Consider the following 20,061-nt stretch of genomic DNA (forward strand, 5'->3'; position numbering starts at 1 on the left):
ATCATCACACACCTCATTTAATTTCTCAGATTCAGGAAAACTACAGGTAGTTTTTCCTCACCGAACATAATACCCCTTTTTTTGGTGGTACTCGTATTATCAGAAATGTGTAAAACATTTTTCATTGCCTCAATCATGTAACGTGTGGCCCTACTGGAAGTCACATTCGTCTCTTCACCGTCGACACTGGAGTCAGTATCCGTGTCGGCGTCTATATCTGCCATCTGAGGTAACGGGCGCTTTAGAGCCCCTGACGGCCTATGAGACGTCTGGACAGGCACAAGCTGAGTAGCCGGCTGTCTCATGTCAACCACTGTCTTTTATACAGAGCTGACACTGTCACGTAATTCCTTCCAACAGTTCATCCACTCAGGTGTCGACCCCCTAGGGGGTGACATCACTATTACAGGCAATCTGCTCCGTCTCCACATCATTTTTCTCCTCATACATGTCGACACAAAAGTACCGACATACAGCACACACACAGGGAATGCTCTGATAGAGGACAGGACCCCACTAGCCCTTTGGGGAGACAGAGGGAGAGTTTGCCAGCACACACCAGAGCGCTATATATATACAGGGATAACCTTATATAAGTGTTTTTCCCCTTATAGCTGCTGTATAGTTAATACTGCGCCTAATTAGTGCCCCCCTCTCTTTTTTTTAACCCTTTCTGTAGTGTATGGACTGCAGGGGAGAGACAGGGAGCTTCCCTCCAACGGAGCTGTGAGGGAAAATGGCGCCAGTGTGCTGAGGAGATAGGCTCCGCCCCTTTTTCGCTGACTTTTCTCCTGCTTTTTTATGGATTCTGGCAGGGGTTAAATGCATCCATATAGCCCAGGAGCTATATGTGATGCATTTTTTTTGCCATCCAAGGTGTTTTTATTGCGTCTCAGGGCGCCCCCCCCCAGCGCCCTGCACCCTCAGTGACCGAAGTGTGCTGAGAGCAATGGCGCACAGCTGCAGTGCTGTGCGCTACCTTGTTGAAGACAGGACGTCTTCTGCCGCCGATTTTCTGGACCTCTTCTGCCTTCTGGCTCTGTAAGGGGGCCGGCGGCGCGGCTCTGGGACCCATCCAAGCTGGGCCTGTGATCGTCCCTCTAGAGCTAATGTCCAGTAGCCTAAGAAGCCCAATCCACTCTGCACACAGGTGAGTTCGCTTCTTCTCCCCTTAGTCCCTCGATGCAGTGAGCCTGTTGCCAGCAGGTCTCACTGAAAATAAAAAACCTAATCTAAAACTTTCACTAAGAAGCTCAGGAGAGCCCCTAGTGTGCACCCTTCTCGTTCGGGCACAGAGATCTAACTGAGGCTTGGAGGAGGGTCATAGGGGGAGGAGCCAGTGCACACCAGATAGTCCTAAAGCTTTCTTTAGATGTGCCCAGTCTCCTGCGGAGCCGCTATTCCCCATGGTCCTTACGGAGTCCCCAGCATCCACTTAGGACGTTAGAGAAATGTAGTTACCAGAAAGGAAGTGGTTTGTGGATCAGCGGAAAATGGTGACTGAGTGAATCTCGTGACAAGAGCATAGGTTCCTGAAGGGAGGACTTTGGTGAGCCATTGTAGGAATTTGCAGAGTGGCGCAGCAACATAAAATGATCCATCATGGATTTTTGGATGGATTGTAGATGGGGAAGGCTAGATAGACAGAAGTCGCAGTAGTCACTTTGGGAGAAAATAGATTAGAGAATGCATAAGGGGTTTGGTAAAGTTCTGAGAGAATGGATAAGGGTTTTGGTGGTGATCTGAGGGAGATAATGGATCAGGGTTTTGGTAATCTCCTGAGAGAGAGAATGGGTCAGTGTTTTGGTAATGGTATTGAGGGAGAATGGATAAGTGTTATAGTAATGTTCAGAGAGAAGGAATGGATAAGGATCTTAGTACTGTTCTGAGGAATTTGCAGAGTGGTGCAGCAACATAAGATGATCCATCTTGCATTGGACTTTAGGATGGATTGTAGATGGGGAAGTCTAGATAGAAAGAAGTTGCAGTAGTCAATGGGGGAGAATGTAGATAAGGGTATTGGTAATGTTCTAAGAAAAATAATGGATAAGGATTTTAGTAATGTTCTGTGGTAGATACAGCATACGGGTTTTAGTAATGTTGTGAGGTATAGAGTGGATGAGATTATTTTTAATGCTCTCAGAGAATAGATAAGGGTTATGGTAATTTTCTGAGAGAATGGATAAGGGTTTTAGTGGTGATCTGAGGGAGAGAATGGATAAGGATTTTGGTAATGTTCTGAGAGAATGGATAAGGGTTTTGGTAATTTTCTGAGAAAAATAATGGATAAGGATTTTGGTAATGTTCTGAGGGAAAAAATGGATTAGGGTTTTGGTAATGATCTGAGGGAAAGAATAGATAAGGATTTTAGTAATGTTCTGTGGTAGATACAGCATATGGGTTTTAGTAATGTTGTGAGGTATAGAGTGGATGAGATTTTTTTTTTTAATGCTCTCAGAGAATAGATAAGGGTTATGGTAATTTTCTGAGAGAATGGATAAGTGATATGGTAATGTGAGAGAATGGATAAGGGTTTTAGTGGTGATCTGAGGGAGAGAATGGATAAGGATTTTGGTAATGGTATTGAAGGAGAATCGATAAGGATTTTGGTAATGGTATTGAAGGAGAATGGATAAGGATTTTGGTAATATTCTGAGAGAATGGATAAGGGTTTTGGTAATGTTCAGAGAAAATGGGTAATGGTTTATGTAATGTTCTGAGAAAATGGATAATGGTTTTGGTAATGTTTTGAGAAAGAGAATGGAAAAGGGTTTTGGTAAAGTTCTGAGGGAGAGAATGAATACAGGTTTTGGTAATGGTATTGAGGGAGAATGGATAATTGTTTTCGTGGTGTTCTGAAGGTCAGAATGAATACGGGTTTTGGTGATGTACTAAGGGAGAGAGTGGATACAGGTTTTGGCGGTGATCTGAGGGAGAGAATGGATAAAGGGGTTTGGTAATGTCCTGAGGGCGAGAATGGAGTAGGGTTTTGGTAGTATCTGGAGTGTGAAAAGAGTATATTCAGTTAATTTTCTAAGAATGAGGCAAGGGACTGAATGTTTGGAGCGGAACGTGGAGTCTAGGATGGCACCAAAGTTTTCGACTGTGGGGAAGAGTAGAGGAGCATAAGTGACCCAAGGAAGAAGGGAAGAGGATGAGCTCAGTTTTGGATATGTTGAGCTATAAATACCATTGGAATATACAAGTGGAGATCTGATCAAGAATCTGGAGCTAACATCTCCTCACAATTGTATTGAAAGTATTATATTTCTGCAGCGGGGTACACTGGTATTCAACAGGGAATAACATCGGTGTAGAGTTGGCTCTTGATCTGAGGCACCAACAGGCTAAAGCTTTGACTGTTCCCAGGATGCACTGCACCGCCTCCTCTAAATTCCCCACCTCTAGGCACTGGAGCTCAGTTTGTAAATTGGTACCTGCAGAGCTTTTCTAAGAAGAAAGAAGACTTCAAGGCCGCAGCATAGGCACCTGATGCTATATGTCATACTGATATCGTGCTGCGGCTTCTCACCTCTCCCAGCGGCGCTGTATACTCCCGCGCCCTGGTTGCCGGGTACTTACAGCGGAGGCGCTCTGGTCTTCTCAGGCACACACCGCCGCTGCTCTCCAGGATCGCGTGTCCGCACGATAGGGAGGAGGTAAGAGGGTCCCCCAGGCGGGACCCGCTGAAATCTCGATCCGGGACGCGGTCTCCGGAGACGGACCGCACTGCTTGTGTGGACACTGTGGCCGTGCAGGGACGCCACTATATCCACCAGGGCAGGAAGCACAGGTCGGATTTACTAAAATCCGTTTACTACAGGCTCCATAGTACCCGGTGGTGAAGTCCAGCAGAGGGGATAAGGCGCTGACCTGTATCCCCTCTCCCAGCCCCAGGCGCCATCTACAGCAGATGTTCCCACCCTGGGGCTGCATCTCTCTCCCTCTCTCTCTCTCTCCCTCACTCCCTGTCAGCATTTTGGCGCCATTACACAGAGCTGCGCTGATTCTGGGACTGCGGGGCACTGTCTCCTCTGTAAAGCCGCCTGCCTTATCAGCGCTGTGCATTTACAGGACACTTAAGTATTCTACATGTCGTTTAGACAGTGTTAGTTAAGAACAAGTGCATACCTACAGGAATATTTAGTACAAGTATTCTGTGATAGACATCCAGTGTTTTCTGTGCATTGTTATATCTGTATACATACATAGTTAAATGTAGTATTACTGGTCCAGTGCAGTCTTATTGTTGTGTGTAATAATTTCTACATTGTACATGTGACTGTGTGTGCCTATAGCTGCTGGATATACTGTTGTTGCATTTTTCTCTATGTATTTCAGTCACCATATACCGCTTAAATCCTCTGTTTGTGTTCTGCATTTGCAGTCACACTCCACAGGGGTTTTTTGTCAGGTACTGTGTCTGGTTATATTGTACTGTTAAGCCCTAAGGCTACTTTTACATATAATGTCTGCTACACAGGGTGGGAGATCCGTGGCTGATCCTGCATCTTGCAGTGCTAACGTCGCGGATTTATCTGAGGAAAATATTCCAGCTGAGGGTCCAGGTATCGGGGGTTCTGTACCCCTCAGTCAGTCTGCAGCACCGGTGGCACACCAAAACCCACCTTGGGCTGTTTTTTCTAATTTACTGACTATGCTTGTAACAAGAATTGCGCCCCATGTGGGACCGCCTGTGCCATTACAGCCACATATTGTCCCTGTAATTAATCCGCCATGGGCGGATACTCCGTCAACTCAGTTATAGCAGTTAAATCAGTCTTTGGTTAAACAAAATCCTAACCCTCGCCCTACTAGGACCAAAGGGTCATCTAAGCAGGCCATTTCTTCCTCACAATCCACTCATGTCTCGGATACTTAATCCGCTAAAAATGGGGTATATACTGACCCATCACACACTGATGCAGATGCTTCTGATGAAGAATCTACAACGCAGGTTGACGTTCCTGACCTACTGGAGGCCATCAAACTGATTCTTCAGATTTATGATGAAACTGAATTTCCAGATACGTCTAAGAAACCTGATAAGTTCAAACGTTAGAAGGTTATTAAATTAGTTTGCCATATTCTGACAATTTAGTTGACATACGTCAGGTATCCTGGGAGTCTCCAGGAAAGAAATTCTCCCTGTCTAAAAAGATGCTAGCTCGTTATCCCCTCTCTGCAGAGTTAAGTAAGAATTGGGAAACACCACCACCGGTGGACTCACATGTAGTGCGTCTTGTGGTGTCTTCTACTCTGCCTGTCACTACCGTCACCTCTCTGGAGGGTTGCTTGAAGTCTATTTACACTGTTGCGGATGCCGTACATAGACCCACTAATAGCAGCTTCTTGGGCTGCAAAAGGTATTGAAGCCTGGGTTCAAACTGTTGAGGCAGAGCTACCTCTGAATTTTTTGATAATGCCAGACAGTGTCTTTCATATATTACCACAGCCTCTCATTACATTCAGGAAGTGGCCTCTGATGCCGGTGTTATGGCGGCCAAAGCGTCTACTACGTCCATTCTGGCTCGCCAGATTCTGTGGTTGCGGTCCTGGTTGGTGGACCTGGACTCTAAAAAGACCTTGAAGGTGATCCCTTTTAAGGGAGATATACTATTCGGGGAAAATTTGAACAAGATTGTTGCTGACCTAGCGTCTGCTAAGACTGCATGTCTACCAAATACTAATCTTCGGCTCCGAAGGCTAAAAGTACCTCTTTTCGTTCCTTTCGACCTCCAAGTAAAGCAAAGGGTCAGGAGCACCCGAAACAGGCTCGCACTTAAAAAACCTCTAAGCCCAAGCCTAAATGTTCTTGGGCTGCCCGTCGGACTGCTTCCAAACCAGACAAGACTGCTGCATGATGGGGCGTGCCTCCCTCTGGGGAAACCCAGGGTGGGAGGCCGACTTCTGCGGTTCACCCAGGTATGGTTACAGACCACTTCAGATGCCTGGGTGAGGGAAGTCATCACTGGCGGATACGCCATCTCTTTCAAGACACGTCCCGCTTACCAGTTTTGCTCGACAGTTATCCCTTCGGATCCGTTAAAAGCAAAAACTCTACATTTGGTGGTACAATCCCTCCTGGACACGGGAGTGATCGTGCCGGTGCCTCTGTCTCAGAGGGGCAGGGGGTACTATTCAACGCTGTTCCTAGTTCTGAAGCCGAATGGATCCTCTCGTCCTATTCTCAACCTCAAGTCTTTGAACAAATTTGTGAAGGTATCCAAATTCCGTATGGAAACTCTTCGCGCTATTGTTCTGACTTTGGAGCCCAGGGACTATATGGAATCCCTGGACATACAGGATGCTTACCTACACATACCTATTGCCATATCGCATCAGCGGTATCTGCGGTTTGCTATTGGCAACCTACATTATCAATTCCAAGCCTTGGCTTTTGGACTGACCCCAGCTCCTAGGATCTTCACCAAGGTCATGGCAGTTATGATGGCCGTTCTCCGTCGTCGAGGCATCAGGATTCTGCCGTATCTGGACTACTTGCTGATCCTGGCAAACTCCCCAGAAGTTCTCTTCCGTCATCTAGAACTGACGTCCAATTCCGTCAAGCCCACGGATGGCTCATCAATAGGAAAAAATCCTCGCTGGTCCCTGCTCAGAACATGGTGCACCTGTGGGCACTCTTGGACACACACAACCAACGTTTGTTCTTGTCTCCGGAGAAGGTCCTGAAACTTCAGGACAGGATAAGATGCTTCCTCTCTCGCCCGAGAGTGTTGATACACTTGGCGATGTAAGTACTAGGCCTCATGGTTTCGGCTTTCGACATGGTAGAGTACGCTCCATTTCATTCCTGCCCTTTGCAGAGGTTAATCCTTTCCAAGTGGGATGGCCTGCCTCACCGGATCAGATCTCATATGATCTCCTTGATTCCGGAGGTTCGTCTGTCACTGAGCTGGTGGCTACAGGAACAAACAATTGAGCAGGGGTCGTCCCTTCTGGATCTCCAACTGGGTCCTCCTAACGACGGATGCCAGTCTGCGGGGTTGGGGCGCAGTGTCGTAGCAACACCCTCTTCAGGATTGGTGGACTAGGGAGGAATCTCTCCTCCCGATAAATATTCTGGAGTTGCGGGCAGTGTTCAATGCTCTGAAACTTGCCCTGACTCTGGTACAGAACAGGCCTGTTCAAGTACAGTTGGAATATGCCACCATGGTGGCGTACATAAATCATCAAGGCGGCACGCAAAGCCGCATAACAATGTTGGAATTGTCGAAGATTCTTCAATGGGCGGAACTCCATCTGCCAGCCAGATCAGCAGGGTTCTTTCTGGGGGTCCCCAACTGGGAAGCGGACTTCCTCAGTCGTCAGGACGTACACGCAGGAGAGTGGAGCCTTCATCCAGAAGTCTTTCAACTCCTAGTGGACAAGTGGGGCCAACCAGATGTAGACCTGATGGCGTCTCGACACAATCACAAGGTTCCGGTCTTCAGAGCAAGGACAAGGGATCCTCAATCAGCGTTCGTGGACGCACTGGCAATTCCGTGGAACTTTCGGCTGCCGTACGTGTTCCCTCCGGTGTCACTCCTGCCCAGGGTAATAAGGAAGTTCAAGCAAGAAGGAGGAATGCTACTTCTAGTCGCTCCAGCGTGGCCCAGATGGCATTGGTTCTCAGACCTGCAGGGTCTCTTGATAAAGCATCCTATTCTGCTTCCCCAACGCCCAGACTTCCTCGTTCAGGGCCCTTGTGTCTACCAGGATCTGGCCCGACTGGCTTTGACGGCATGGCTCTTGAAGCTTCAGTTCTGAGGGCCAAAGGATCTTCTGAGGCTGTCAGTGAAAATATGTTGAAAGCCCGTAAACCAGCTTCAGCTCAGATTTATTATAGGGTCTGGAATTCTTACTTCACCTGGTGTGCGGCTAAGAATTACAATGCATACAAGTTCAGTACTGCCAAACTTTTGGCTTTTCTGCAACAGGGCCTGGACTTAGGCCTTCATCTGTCCTCCCTCAAGGTTTATATTTCAGCCTTGTCTGTGTGGGTTCAGAGAAAAATTGCGTCTCTGCCTGACGTTCATGCTTTCACTCGGGGTGTTTTACGGATTCAGCCTCCCTATGTCCCTCCTGTGGCTCCTTGGGATTTGTCCATTGTTCTGAATCCCTTACAGGAGTCTCCATTTGAACCTCTTAACACTTAAGGTATTTATTTTTTGCTGGCTATTGCTTCTGCTCGACGGGTTTCAGACTTGGGCGCCTTATCCTGTCGGTCAGCCTTTCTGATTTTTTCACCGTGACCGTGCGGTTCTTAGAACCTTGCCCTGGTTAGCTACCTAAGGTGGTGTCCTCTTTCCACCTTAACCAAGAGATTGTGGTTCCGGCCTTTATCTCTCCTGGTTTGTCCTCCAAAGAGCGGTCTTTGGATGTGGTACGGGCTTTCCGTATCTATGTGAAGAGAACCGCCTCTCTGAGATCTGATTCTCTTTATCCTTTTTGATTTTCACAAACGTGGCTGGCCTGCAAATAAGCAAACTTTGGCCAGATGGATTAGAATGGTGATTGTACAAGCTTGTGCGCAGGCTGGACTCCCAGCTCCTGCTGCTATCAAGGCCCATTACACTCAGTCTGTTGGACCTTCTTGGGCGGCCTGCCGTGGCGCGTCCCTCGAACAATTGTGCAAGGCGGCTACTTGGTCCTCAGTGAACACGTTCATTAGGTTCTATGTCTTTGATACTTCTGCCACTAAGGATGCTTCCTTTGGACGCCGGGTTCTTGTGCCCGCTTCAGTGCATCCCCTCCCATGAGGAACTGCTTTAGGACATCCCCGATGTTATTCCCTGTGGAATACCAGTGTACCCCGCTGCAGAAAAGGAGATTATGGTAAGATTTACCATTGTTAAATCTCTTTCTGCGAGGTACACTGGATTCCACTGGGCGCTCACCCTGATACACTTAGCTTCTTTGGGTTTGTATGGCATTAGCCGCTTGTACTTCTCCTGTCGTGAAAATGTGGTTCTATGTGGCTAACTACTATCGTCTCTTTTACCTGCAACGGCATTGGACTGGTTAACAAAACTGAGCTCCAGTGCCTGGAGGCAGTGATATAGAGGAGGCGGTGCAGTGCATCCTGGGAACAGTCAAAGCTTTAGCCAGTTGGTACCTAAGATCAAGATCCAGCTCTACACCGATGTTATTCCCTGTGGAATCCAGTGTACCTCACAGAAAGAGATTTAACAATGGTAAGTCTTACCATAAATCTCCTTATTTAGCTGATGCAGTCATGTCTGGCTAATATAAATTGAGCCAGATTAATTCCTGCTGTCCTAATTGTGGTTGTGTAGGGTGTATAAAAAATATCAACAATGAAAAAGCACAGGGTGCAGTTTACATGCAGACAGTACAGAGGAGACACTGAGCATCAGCAGAAAGAATATTCCTGTAATTTTGTTTTCATCAGGACATCTGATGAAATGAATTCATGGATCTCTCGAATTAACTTGGTGGCCGCCATGTTTTCGTCACCACCTTTCCCCGCCGCTGTGGGCTCTCAGAAGAGGTTTTATAGGCCGATCCTCCCCACCGCTCAGTGCAAGCTAGACCTGGTAGGTGTTCTGTATTAAAGCTTTTGTTCTGCTTTAAAGCTTTTAACTTGTTCAGACCACAGCTTTCACAGATACAAACTAGTGGCGCTGAGAAAAAACTGTGGCTAAATCCAGGTAAACAATGGTGTGATTGAAACCTAAGGGGTAATCTTATAGTGCATGTGTTGCTGGCATAACCATTTTGTAGGAAGAGGCAATATTCCTAATATTGTGGCCTATCTGTTCATAAAATTGCTTCAGTGATGATAGTTTGTATAGTCCGCAAAATGGCTGCCAACACTATATCTAAATACCGGGTTCTTGTTAACGGTCTTTAATATCTTGGTGACTGAACTTCCATTTGAATAAAACATTGCTGACCTAACAGTGTTAGGTTCTTCAATGTATAATGTTTGAATGGCTTCGATTCATACACTACTTAATGTATCTGTTCTTCATTTCACTTTTTTTCACCACAAATGTGGTGTCTAAGAATAAGCCTTACCACTGCCTTGCTGATTCTTCTCCTATCACATTGTATGCATGTAAATCTCTTAAGAAGGTATCCATCTGCTTTGCTGCCACCACATGAGCCATTTTTTTTTACTGCATATGTTTAGCACTATTTTCCACGTGGCGGATGGATATGGATTCAGCACAACAGATTTGCTTTGTGCTTGTACTGTTGTCATAACGTTCCCTGGTGTCCACTTAGGAGGAGCAACTTCAGTCCCATGAGGGTTTGATGGACAGCTTTACAGACGACCTGACAGAGCATCAGCGAAACCTTCCAGACTCAAAAAGCAAAACACGAGATTGGGAGGACTATCACCTGCGAGAGGAGTATTTACGCTATGAGGTAAGGAGCAGCCTTTGTCCAGTGGTCTGTCTATGGGGTTATCTGAGAAGTCACATGTGTAGGCATCAGACATTTTGTCCTAATGCAGAGTTCAGGTTTGTCTAACAGTTTCCCTTTTTTTTCTCGATACCCCTCCTAGAAATTGAGGTACGAAACCTATGTGAAAATTCTAGCCTTACGGATGGAGAGCAGCTGTGAGGACCTCCACACCTTCGAGCCTCGTATAATGGAATCTGATGGTGGGCAGGAAGAGGGCAGTGGATTAAAGAGGTCATACTCAAGCCCTTCGCTCAACCCTGAAATATATCCTGTGGCAGTGAAGGTCAAACGCAACATATCGGAACGCCGGACTTACCGCAGGATTATCCCTAAACGCAATAAAAACTTGGTGTGACAAGATCACCTAAATCCAAGCAAAATATGAGCACTTTTTACGGTACCTCACCATGTGCCTAATCTCTGCGGGGAAGTTTGGGAAACCCCTTTCAGAGGTTGTTGTGCATTGTCCATCTATGTATAAAAGGAATTCTAAATTCCTATCATAGCTAAGCAAATAGAACCCTATGGGATTCTAAATCATTGAGCAAGGAACAATGTTCCCTTGTAAATTAGAGAATATATCTTCTTAGATGACTATTATTATGTTTACTACCTTCTTTAGGTATGTAAGATTATGTTTATTTTAAAACTCCTTTATTGGTTTCTAGAACCTGGTTACTGCTCATTCTCAGGCTGCACTTTCTATTTTTGCCACTAGCTGGCACTATTGCACCATCAAACCTGAGAGCGGCCGTAGCGTTTTGGTAAAAGGCAATTTAGCGGTTGAATTTTCACCTGCAAATGAAGGATGTCAATGACCAGTCTTTCTTTTCAGGTTTATTTCTCAGTCTTTTCCCAAATACAAAATAAAAAAATTGCGTGCTAGAGAACATACCACATAGATTGTTATCCAGGACCTCTGATGTCAATGTGCGCTATTTGAGTAAGTCTGGAGACTACAGATTGCTGACCATGGTATGAATGTTAGTAGACAAGTAGGGTAGTCTTCTACTGCTCAGCCTCCATAATGACAGGGACATTTATAGGAACATCTGGTTATTGTACAGGAGTGATGGCAATAAGTGGAAGGCTGGTGTACATATTGGGTGCAGTGCCACTCAGATGAGCAGCTTTGTAATGAGTGTGCGTGTGTTTGGGGTTGGGGCAGTGCCAGTCACATGTAACTCAGGATACTTATTAAACATTTGTGAGGCTTTCGGATGGGCGACTGGTTATATGGCCATTGTGAGTCAATGTAACTTGCCCTCCCTATTATAAACATGTGAATGGTTACAGTAAACATGCTGGTTATAATGTATATTTGGTACTATTTCTATGGAATGAGAACTATTTTTTAATGTCATTTATGTTTACAGATTTGCTCCCTTTTAGGTATATAAAATTGTCTTTAGTATAATGTGTTAGATGCTTCTAAAGACCAGTGTGTTTGCTTGGTTATGCTTTAGCAAGCTGTTTCTTGCCAGCTGTTGTTGACGGATGGCATGCTTGGCAGGTCATGCTGAGTCTTCTAGTTCCACAGCCGCTGGTGAATCACAGCATCCTTAAGTCTGATCCAAGCCATGCCCATTATATATTTATTGGGGCAGTCATAGTATAAACTGACCCCTTTGGAGCTGAACATCTCATGTTTGTTTTGTTTTCCTTTTTATTTTTTGCCAGCCGGCGAGAAGTTTGTATTTTCTGAGTATTTCAATGTTTTATTTGGTCTGTACTCTAAGAAACAATGCACGGTCTTCAGAGTCTTACCAAGTTGGATTCCATGCATCGCTAGCCTTAAATATTGTGTTAAATTACCACATGCTGTATTTCGTATTATAAAAGTGTATCTTGGATTTGTTTCATTCAGTATACATGGTTATTATGTCATTCCCCAGCTTCCATGCTGTCCCCACACTGTCTGTGGCTGGTTGCTGTCCTGGATAACCATCTGTATACAGCGAGGTCTCTTTGGCCTAACTACTTGTAATGTGGCAACAAGCGGCCTATTTCTGTTCCAGCTCTCACAGACCAGTAATCTGTGGATGTGTTTTGGGGGATTCTTCTTGTGCTGGAGTAGAATACCAAGTGATGTCTGATCATGCTCCAGAATGATGGTCTACAGCCATCTGGTACTAAATGGAGGTTTTAATACCGGCAGTGGGTCATGGCCTTATTGCAACTTGCATTTTGCACTGGAAAAAACAATAAAGCCTTTTAAAGTGTTGCAATGTGTCATTGTGTGGTGTAACCAGGGCATGAGAGTCACAAAATATTTGTAAATCAAGGGGCTGCAATTCTAGTTACTAGTGAAAATGCACAGCCAATGCAGTCATATCCACCAGCAAGGAGAAGGGTATTAGGGTACTGTAAGAGCTATCAATGGGGAGAAGAAGTGAGCTGGTAAAAGGAAGACACCTTAACTTAATATAGTGTTTCTCCAAAGTCCTAGAGGATGCTGGGGACACTTCAAGAACCATAGGGTATAGACGGGATCCGCAGGAGACATGGGCACTTTAAGACTTTAAAAGGGGTGTGAACTGGCTCCTCCCTCTATGCCCCTCCTCCAGACTCCAGTTTAGAATCTGTGCCCAGTGAGACTGGATGCACACTGAGGAGCTATCCTGAGTTTCTCTGAAAAAAGACTTGTTAGGTTTATTATTTTCAGGGAGACCTGCTGGCAACAGGCTCCCTACATCGTGGGACTGAGGGGAGAGAAGCAGACCTACTTCTGTGAGTTTCAAGGCTCTGCTTCTTAGGCTACAGGACACCATTAGCTCCTGAGGGTCTGAACGCTAGGTACGCCTAAATGCTCGTTCCCGGAGCCCGCCGTCACCCCTTTTGCAGAGCCAGAAGTCAGAAGACGGGTGAGTAGAAGAAGATCAGAAGACTTCAGTGACGGCTTTGAGGTAACGCACAGCGGCCGTGCTGCGCGCCATGCTCCCACACACACAGCGGCACTACAGGGTGCAGGGCGCGGAGGGGGGGGGGGGGCACGCCCTGGGCAGCATAAAATCCTCATTTTGAGACTGGCTATGTGGTATTTAAGTGCTTAGGCCAGAGGTTCCCAAACTGTGTGCCGTGGCTCCCTAGGGTGCCTCGGGACACTTGCAGGGGTGCCCTGGGTTGGTGGTCCAGGACCAATTCAAATTATTCATGGTCAATATAGTAGGCAAAACCAGTGCTGGTGGCTGCCAGTCATAAAACATGTGGTCAAACAGAAGCAAATCTTGTCCCTCACCACACAACTGACCCTAAGGATGACATATAAACGCGATCTACTTAATGTAATATTTCTTTCTAAATTTCTCAATAAGAAATTTTTGGCCTAGGGGTGCCGTGAAAAAAATTCTGATATTCTGGGGCGCCGTGATTCAAAAAAGTTTGGAAACCACTGGCTTAGGCACTAAATCCGGACCCACACCAGTATAAATAATTTAAAAAATAGCGGGGCTGAAGCGCGCCATTAAGGGGGCGTGGCTTAGCCCTCACAGCTCTTGATAAAGATGGAAACCATCTTTGTTCATAGACTCCATATTGCTAAGCTGTTAATAATTGTTTATCAGATCAGAGTTGATATTGGAAAGAACTGCAAGGCGTTGCACTTTGAGTGAACTATATTGAAACCTTCTTATGATCTATTTTTTATTACTTTTCTGAGTAAAATATAAATGTCAGCAGCTAGACATATAGGCTTCACAGGTGTCCAGTAGTTTGCGGTATGAGAGTTGTGAAAACATAACTAGACATAGCATGTCTCACTGTTAGCAAAATTCCCTTAACTAACCCATTTAAAAGCACATACAGTATAAAAAATATAGGCGTTGGCAAATATATTACGTATAAGATAAGAGTTTTATTAGCCAATAGGATTAAGCTTCGTGTCGGGAATCGACGACACGATATGTTAATTTGTATCACTTTATAATGTACTGCTGGTAGGAAATAAAGCTCTCTCTGCTCTATTACTTTCCACTTTATACACGTGTGGCTAGTTATTACAAAGGTTATTTTGTTGACTGGTCACTGGCTGCAGCCGTGTATGAACCTGATGCTGACTGACTGAATGCGTGCTTGAACGTGGTTAAGCAAAGGGTGCCCTTTCCTGGGGTTACCTTTATCACTCTCATCAGTGCCATTTTCTCTTCACAGAGCTGCAGAGACGCTGGTCCTTCCTCAACACTGCTGTATCAAGTAATGGTGCAAAACAGGGGGGGCACAGTTAATTTGGTGTTGGATTAATGATATAAAAGCGCTAACAGGTCTGAGGCATTATATAAAAAGTTTCAGGATCGGGATAGGCGCTGGGTTGTGAGCTGGCACACTCCCTCTGTGTTTCTCTGACAGGCTTTACTGTGGGGCTGTCCCCTATATGCCGAGTGTGTTTGTGGTGTCGGTACACGTGTGTCGGCATGTCTGAGGCTGAGTGCTCTTCCCTGGAGGAGACTGGATTAGGGAAAGAAACGACTGAGGGAGTGACCATGTCGGCACCACCGACGCCTGATTGGGTAAATGTTTTGAGTGCTTTGAATGCGAATGTGGCTCTATTAAATAAGAGATTGGATAAGTCTGAGTCTCAGGAAGAAATCCGTGGAGGATGTGTTGTCACAAGTTCAGACCCCCACGGGGTCACAAAAGCGTTCTTTTACCCAGATAGCAGATACAGATACCGACACGGACTCTGACTCCAGTGTCGACTATAGTGATGCCAGATTAAATCCAAAACTGGCTAAAAGCATTCAGTACATGATTGTGGCGATAAAAGACGTGTTACATATCACGGAGGGCCCTGCTGTTCCTGATACAAGGGTCTGTATGTTTAAAGGAAAGAAACCTGAGGTAATGTTCCCTCCCTCTCATGAACTGAACGCTCTTTTTGAAAAGATTTGGGAAAATCCTGACAAGAAGTTTCAGATTCCCAAGAGAATTCCGGTGGCATATCCATTCCCCTCTGGGGATAGGGAAAAGTGGGAGTCACCCACCACTGTGGACAAAGCTCTATCACGACTGTCCAAAAAGGTGGCGCTTCCGTCTCCTGACACGGCAGCCCTAAAGGAACCTGTGGATCGTAAGCAGGAAAATACATTGAAATCCATTTATGTCACTACGGGTACGCTACTCAGACCTGCAGTTGCTTCGGCGTGGGTGAGTAGCGCTATTGAAAAGTGGGCAGATAACTTGTCATCTGAGTTAGATATCCTGGATAGGGATAGCATTCTTTTGACACTGGGTCATATCAGGGATGCTGCAGCCTACCTTAAGGAAGCTGCGAGGGACATTTGCCTTTTGGGATCAAGGGCCAATGCTATGGCAGTCTCAGCTAGGAGAGCATTGTGGATTCATCAATGGAATGCTGATGCTGACTCTAAGAAGGCGATGGAGTCTCTGCCGTAAAAGGTGGTGTCTTGTTTGGGGACGGCCTCGCTGACCTGGTATCTATGGCTACCGCGGGTAAGTCATCCTTTTTACCTTATGTTCCTGCACAACAAAAGAAAACGCCCCACTATCAGATGCAGTCCTTTCGGCCCAATAAATACAAAAGAGGACGAGGGTCTTCCTTCCTTGCTTCTAGAGGAAGAGGAAAGGGAAAAAGGTCACCGGCTGTGGCAGGTTCCCAAGAGCAGAAGTCCTCTCTGGCTTCTACCAAATCCACCGCATGACGCTGGGACTCCTCTGCGGGAGTCCGCACCAGTGGGGGCACGTCTCCGACTCTTCAGTCATTTCTGGGTTCGTTCGGCCCTAGACCTATGGGTATTAGAAATAGTGTCCCAAGGGTACAAGCTGGAATTTCAAGATGTGCCCCCTCGACGATTTTTCAAATAGGCCTTACCAGCTTCTCTTCAGGACAGGGAGGTGGTATGCGGTGCCATACAAAAGCTATGTCAAAATCAAGTCATTGTCACGGTATCCCCGTTACAACAGGGAGAAGGCTTTTATTCAAGTCTGTTCGTGGTCCCGAAGCCGGACGGCTCGGTCAGACCAATTCTGAATTTAAAATCCCTCAATTTCTATCTAAGAAAATTCAAATTCAAGATGGAGTCTCTCCGAGCAGTGATCTCCAGTCTGGAGGAAGGGGATTTTATGGTGTCGGTCGACATAAAGGATGCCTACTTACACGTCCCCATATATCCTCCACATCAGGCTTACCTGAGGTTTGCTGTTCAGGATTGTCATTACCAATTTCAGACGTTGCCGTTTGGTCTGTCCACGGCTCTGAGGGTTTTCACCAAAGTTATGGCGGAAATGATGGTTCTCCTGCGCAAGCATGGAGTCACAATTATCCCGTACTTGGACGATCTCCTGATAAAAGCGAGGTCCAAGGAACAATTACTGCAGAGCATAACGCTCTCCCTGACAATTCTGCAACAACATGGTTGGCTCCTAAACTTGCCAAAATCACAGTTGGTTCCAACGACAAGGCTGTCGTTCTTGGGTATGATTCTGGACACGGAATTACAGAGAGTTTTTCTTCCAGTGGAAAAGGCTCTGGAAATTCAGAACCTGGTCAAACAGATTCTGAAGCCAGCAAGAGTGTCGATTCATCAATGCACTCGGTTGCTAGGGAAGATGGTGGCGGCCTACGAGGCCATTCAGTTTGGCAGATTCCATGCCAGTGTGTTTCAGTGGGACCTGTTGGACAAATGGTCCGGATCCCATCTGCACATGCACCGACAGATAATCCTGTCTTCCAAGACCAGAATCTCACTCCTGTGGTGGCTGCACAGCTCTCACCTCCTAGAGGGATGCAGATTCGGGATCCAGGACTGGATCCTGGTAACCACGGATGCGAGTCTCTGAGGCTGGGGTGCAGTCACACAGGGGGAAAATTTCCAGGGAAAATGGTCAAGCCAGGAAGCTTGTCTACACATAAACATTCTGGAATTAAGGGCCATTTACAACGGCCTTCTACAAGCGGAACATCTTCGTGATCTGCCCGTCTTGATTCAGTCGGACAACATAACAGCAGTTGCATACGTAAACCGCCAGGGCGGAACGAAGAGCGGCAGTGACAGAAGCTACAAAAGTTCTCCGCTGGGCGGAAAGGCATGTAAGCGCTCTGTCAGCGGTCTTCATTCCAGGTGTGGACAACTGGGAAGCAGACTTCCTCAGCAGACACGATCTCCATCCTGGAGAGTGGGGTCTTCATCAAGAGGTATTTGCAGAAGTGACAAGTCATCGGGGAATTCCTCAAATAGACATGATGGCGTCTCGCCTCAACAAGAAACTTCTGAGATATTGTTCCAGGTCGAGGGACCCTCAAGCAATAGCGGTGGACGCCCTAGTGACACTGTGGGTATTTCAGTCGGTATATGTGTTCCCTCCGCTTCCACTCATTCCAAAAGTGATAAAGATCATAAGAAGAACAAGGGTTCATGTAATCCTCATTGTTCCAGACTAGCCAAGGAGGGCCTGATATCCAGATCTTCAGGAATTGCTCATGGGAGATCCCTGGCCTCTTCCTCTACGAGAGGATCTGTTACAGTAGGGGCCGTGCGTGTACCAAGACTTACCGCGGCTTCGTTTGGCGGCTTGGAGGTTGAATGCAGGATCCTAGCCCGAAAGGGTATTCCCGGTGAAGTAATTCCCACACTGCTTCAGGCTAGAAAAGAGGTAATGGCGAAACATTACCACCGTATTTGAAGAAAATATGTGTCTTGGTGTGAATCCAAGGAGGCTCCTACGGAAGAATTTCAGCTGGGCCGTTTTCTCCATTTTCTGCAAGCAGGGGTGGATGCGGGCCTAAAATTAGGCTCAATTAAAGTACAAATTTCGGCCTTATCAATTTTCTTTCAAAAAGAATTGGCTTACCTTCCAGAAGTTCAGACTTTCGTGAAAGGCGTGCTGCACATCCAACCTCCCTTTGTGCCCCCGGTGGCACCATGGGATCTTAACGTGGTGTTGCAGTTCCTGCAATCTCATTGGTTTGAACTTTTACGTAAGGTAGAGTTGAAATTCGTCACTTGGAAAGTGATCATGCTGTTGGCCTTGGCCTCTGCAAGGCGGGTGTCTGAATTGGCGGCTTTGTCTCACAAGAGCCCCTATTTGATCTTCCATGAAGATAGAGCGGAGTTGAGAACTCATCAGCAATTTCTGCCAAAAGTGGTGTCATCATTTCACATGAACAAACCTATTGTGGTGCCAGTGGCTACTGACGCCTTAGAGGAATCGAAGTCTCTAGATGGGGTCAGAGCTTTGAAAATTTATGTAGCCAGAATGGCTCAGATTAGGAAAACGGAGGCTCTGTTTATCCTGTATGATCCCAACAAGATTGGGGCTCCTGGTTCCAAGCAGACTATTGCACTATTCGGCAGGCTCATTCTACGGCTGGATTGCCGTTACCGAAATCGGTGAAGGCCCATGTCTACCAGAAAGGTGGGCTCATCCTGGGCGACTGCCCGGGGGGTCTCGGCATTACAGCTTTGCCGAGCAGCTACTTGGTCGGGTTCCAACACTTTTTTGCAAAGTTTTACAAGTTTGATACCGTGGCTAAGGAAGACCTCTTGTTTGGTCAATCGGTGCTGCAGAGTCATCCGCACTCTCCCGCCCGTTCTTTCAGCTTTGGTATAGACCCCATGGTTCTTGAAGTGTCCCCAGCATCCTCTAGGACGTAGGAGAAAATAGGATTTTAATACCTACCGGTAAATCCTTTTCTCTTAGTCCGTAGAGGATGCGTACTGTATCTGCAGTTATTGGTTATGGTTACACACGTGTTGTGTTGCGTTTATAGGCAGCCTGTTGCTGTCATTATTCATGCCGTTGCATGTGTTGGGTTGAATGCCATGTTGTACGGCATGCTTGAGGTGTGAGCTGGTATGTATCTCACCTGAGTTTAAATCAAAATAAATCCTTTTCCTCGAAATGTCCGTCTCCCTGGGCACAGTTCCTATAACTGGAGTCTGGAGGAGGGGCATAGAGGGAGGAGCCAGTTCACACCCCTTTTAAAGTCTTAAAGTGCCCATGTCTCCAGCGGATCCCGTCTATACCCCATGGTTATTGAAGTGTCCCCAGCATCCTCTACGGACTAAGAGAAAAGGATTTACCGGTAGGTATTAAAATCCTATTTTTTCCCCACAGTAGGGATTTTATGTCCTTTCATAAATGTCATGACCCCGAATGTTCCTACATTCCACTGTCTCTAGACCTGACCTGTTAGATATTAAAGGTCAAAATAAAGAATAATTTAATGAACCCTGTGTTAATTATAATTTTTTTTATTATGGCAATAGAATGATTATTCATTGCTATTTATCAAAAAGTTCAATAGAAAGTGAGCGTACCTCCGTCACCAGGAATACGTCAGTAAAAATGGAAACAAAGCAGCCACACTAACGAAAGAAGAGTCCATGGGGGTAATTCAGAGTTGACCGCAGCAGCAAATTTGTTAGCAGTTGGGCAAAACCATGTGCACTGCAGGGGGTGCTGATGCAACATGTGCAGAGTGTTAGATTTACTCTGAATTACCCCCCATGTGCCTTAAATATGTATGTGTATATATATATATATATATATATATATATATATATATATATATATATATATATATATATATATATATGTATGCATGTATGTATGTATGTATGTTTCTATGTATATAATGTATATATATACTGTGTATATGTGTATGTA

The 20,061-nt window shown here is 45.9% G+C and overlaps 1 protein-coding gene across 4 annotated transcripts in view; it reads left to right on the forward strand.

The window, feature by feature from the left end:
* Positions 1-12,661, forward strand: part of LOC134936741 (PH and SEC7 domain-containing protein 4-like) — a 109,253-nt gene extending 96,592 nt beyond the window's left edge. For all 4 annotated transcript variants that reach the window (XM_063931959.1, XM_063931958.1, XM_063931961.1 and 1 more), the window contains exons 14-16: positions 9,416-9,560; positions 10,255-10,398; positions 10,538-12,661. In XM_063931959.1, coding sequence (XP_063788029.1) covers positions 9,416-9,560; positions 10,255-10,398; positions 10,538-10,792 — 544 coding nt within the window. In that variant the 3' untranslated portion in view covers positions 10,793-12,661. The remainder of the gene's footprint in view (positions 1-9,415; positions 9,561-10,254; positions 10,399-10,537) is intronic.
* Positions 12,662-20,061: the final 7,400 nt, after the last annotated feature.

Source organism: Pseudophryne corroboree, chromosome 6, assembly GCF_028390025.1.
Source record: "Pseudophryne corroboree isolate aPseCor3 chromosome 6, aPseCor3.hap2, whole genome shotgun sequence".
Classification (NCBI taxonomy): domain Eukaryota; kingdom Metazoa; phylum Chordata; class Amphibia; order Anura; family Myobatrachidae; genus Pseudophryne; species Pseudophryne corroboree.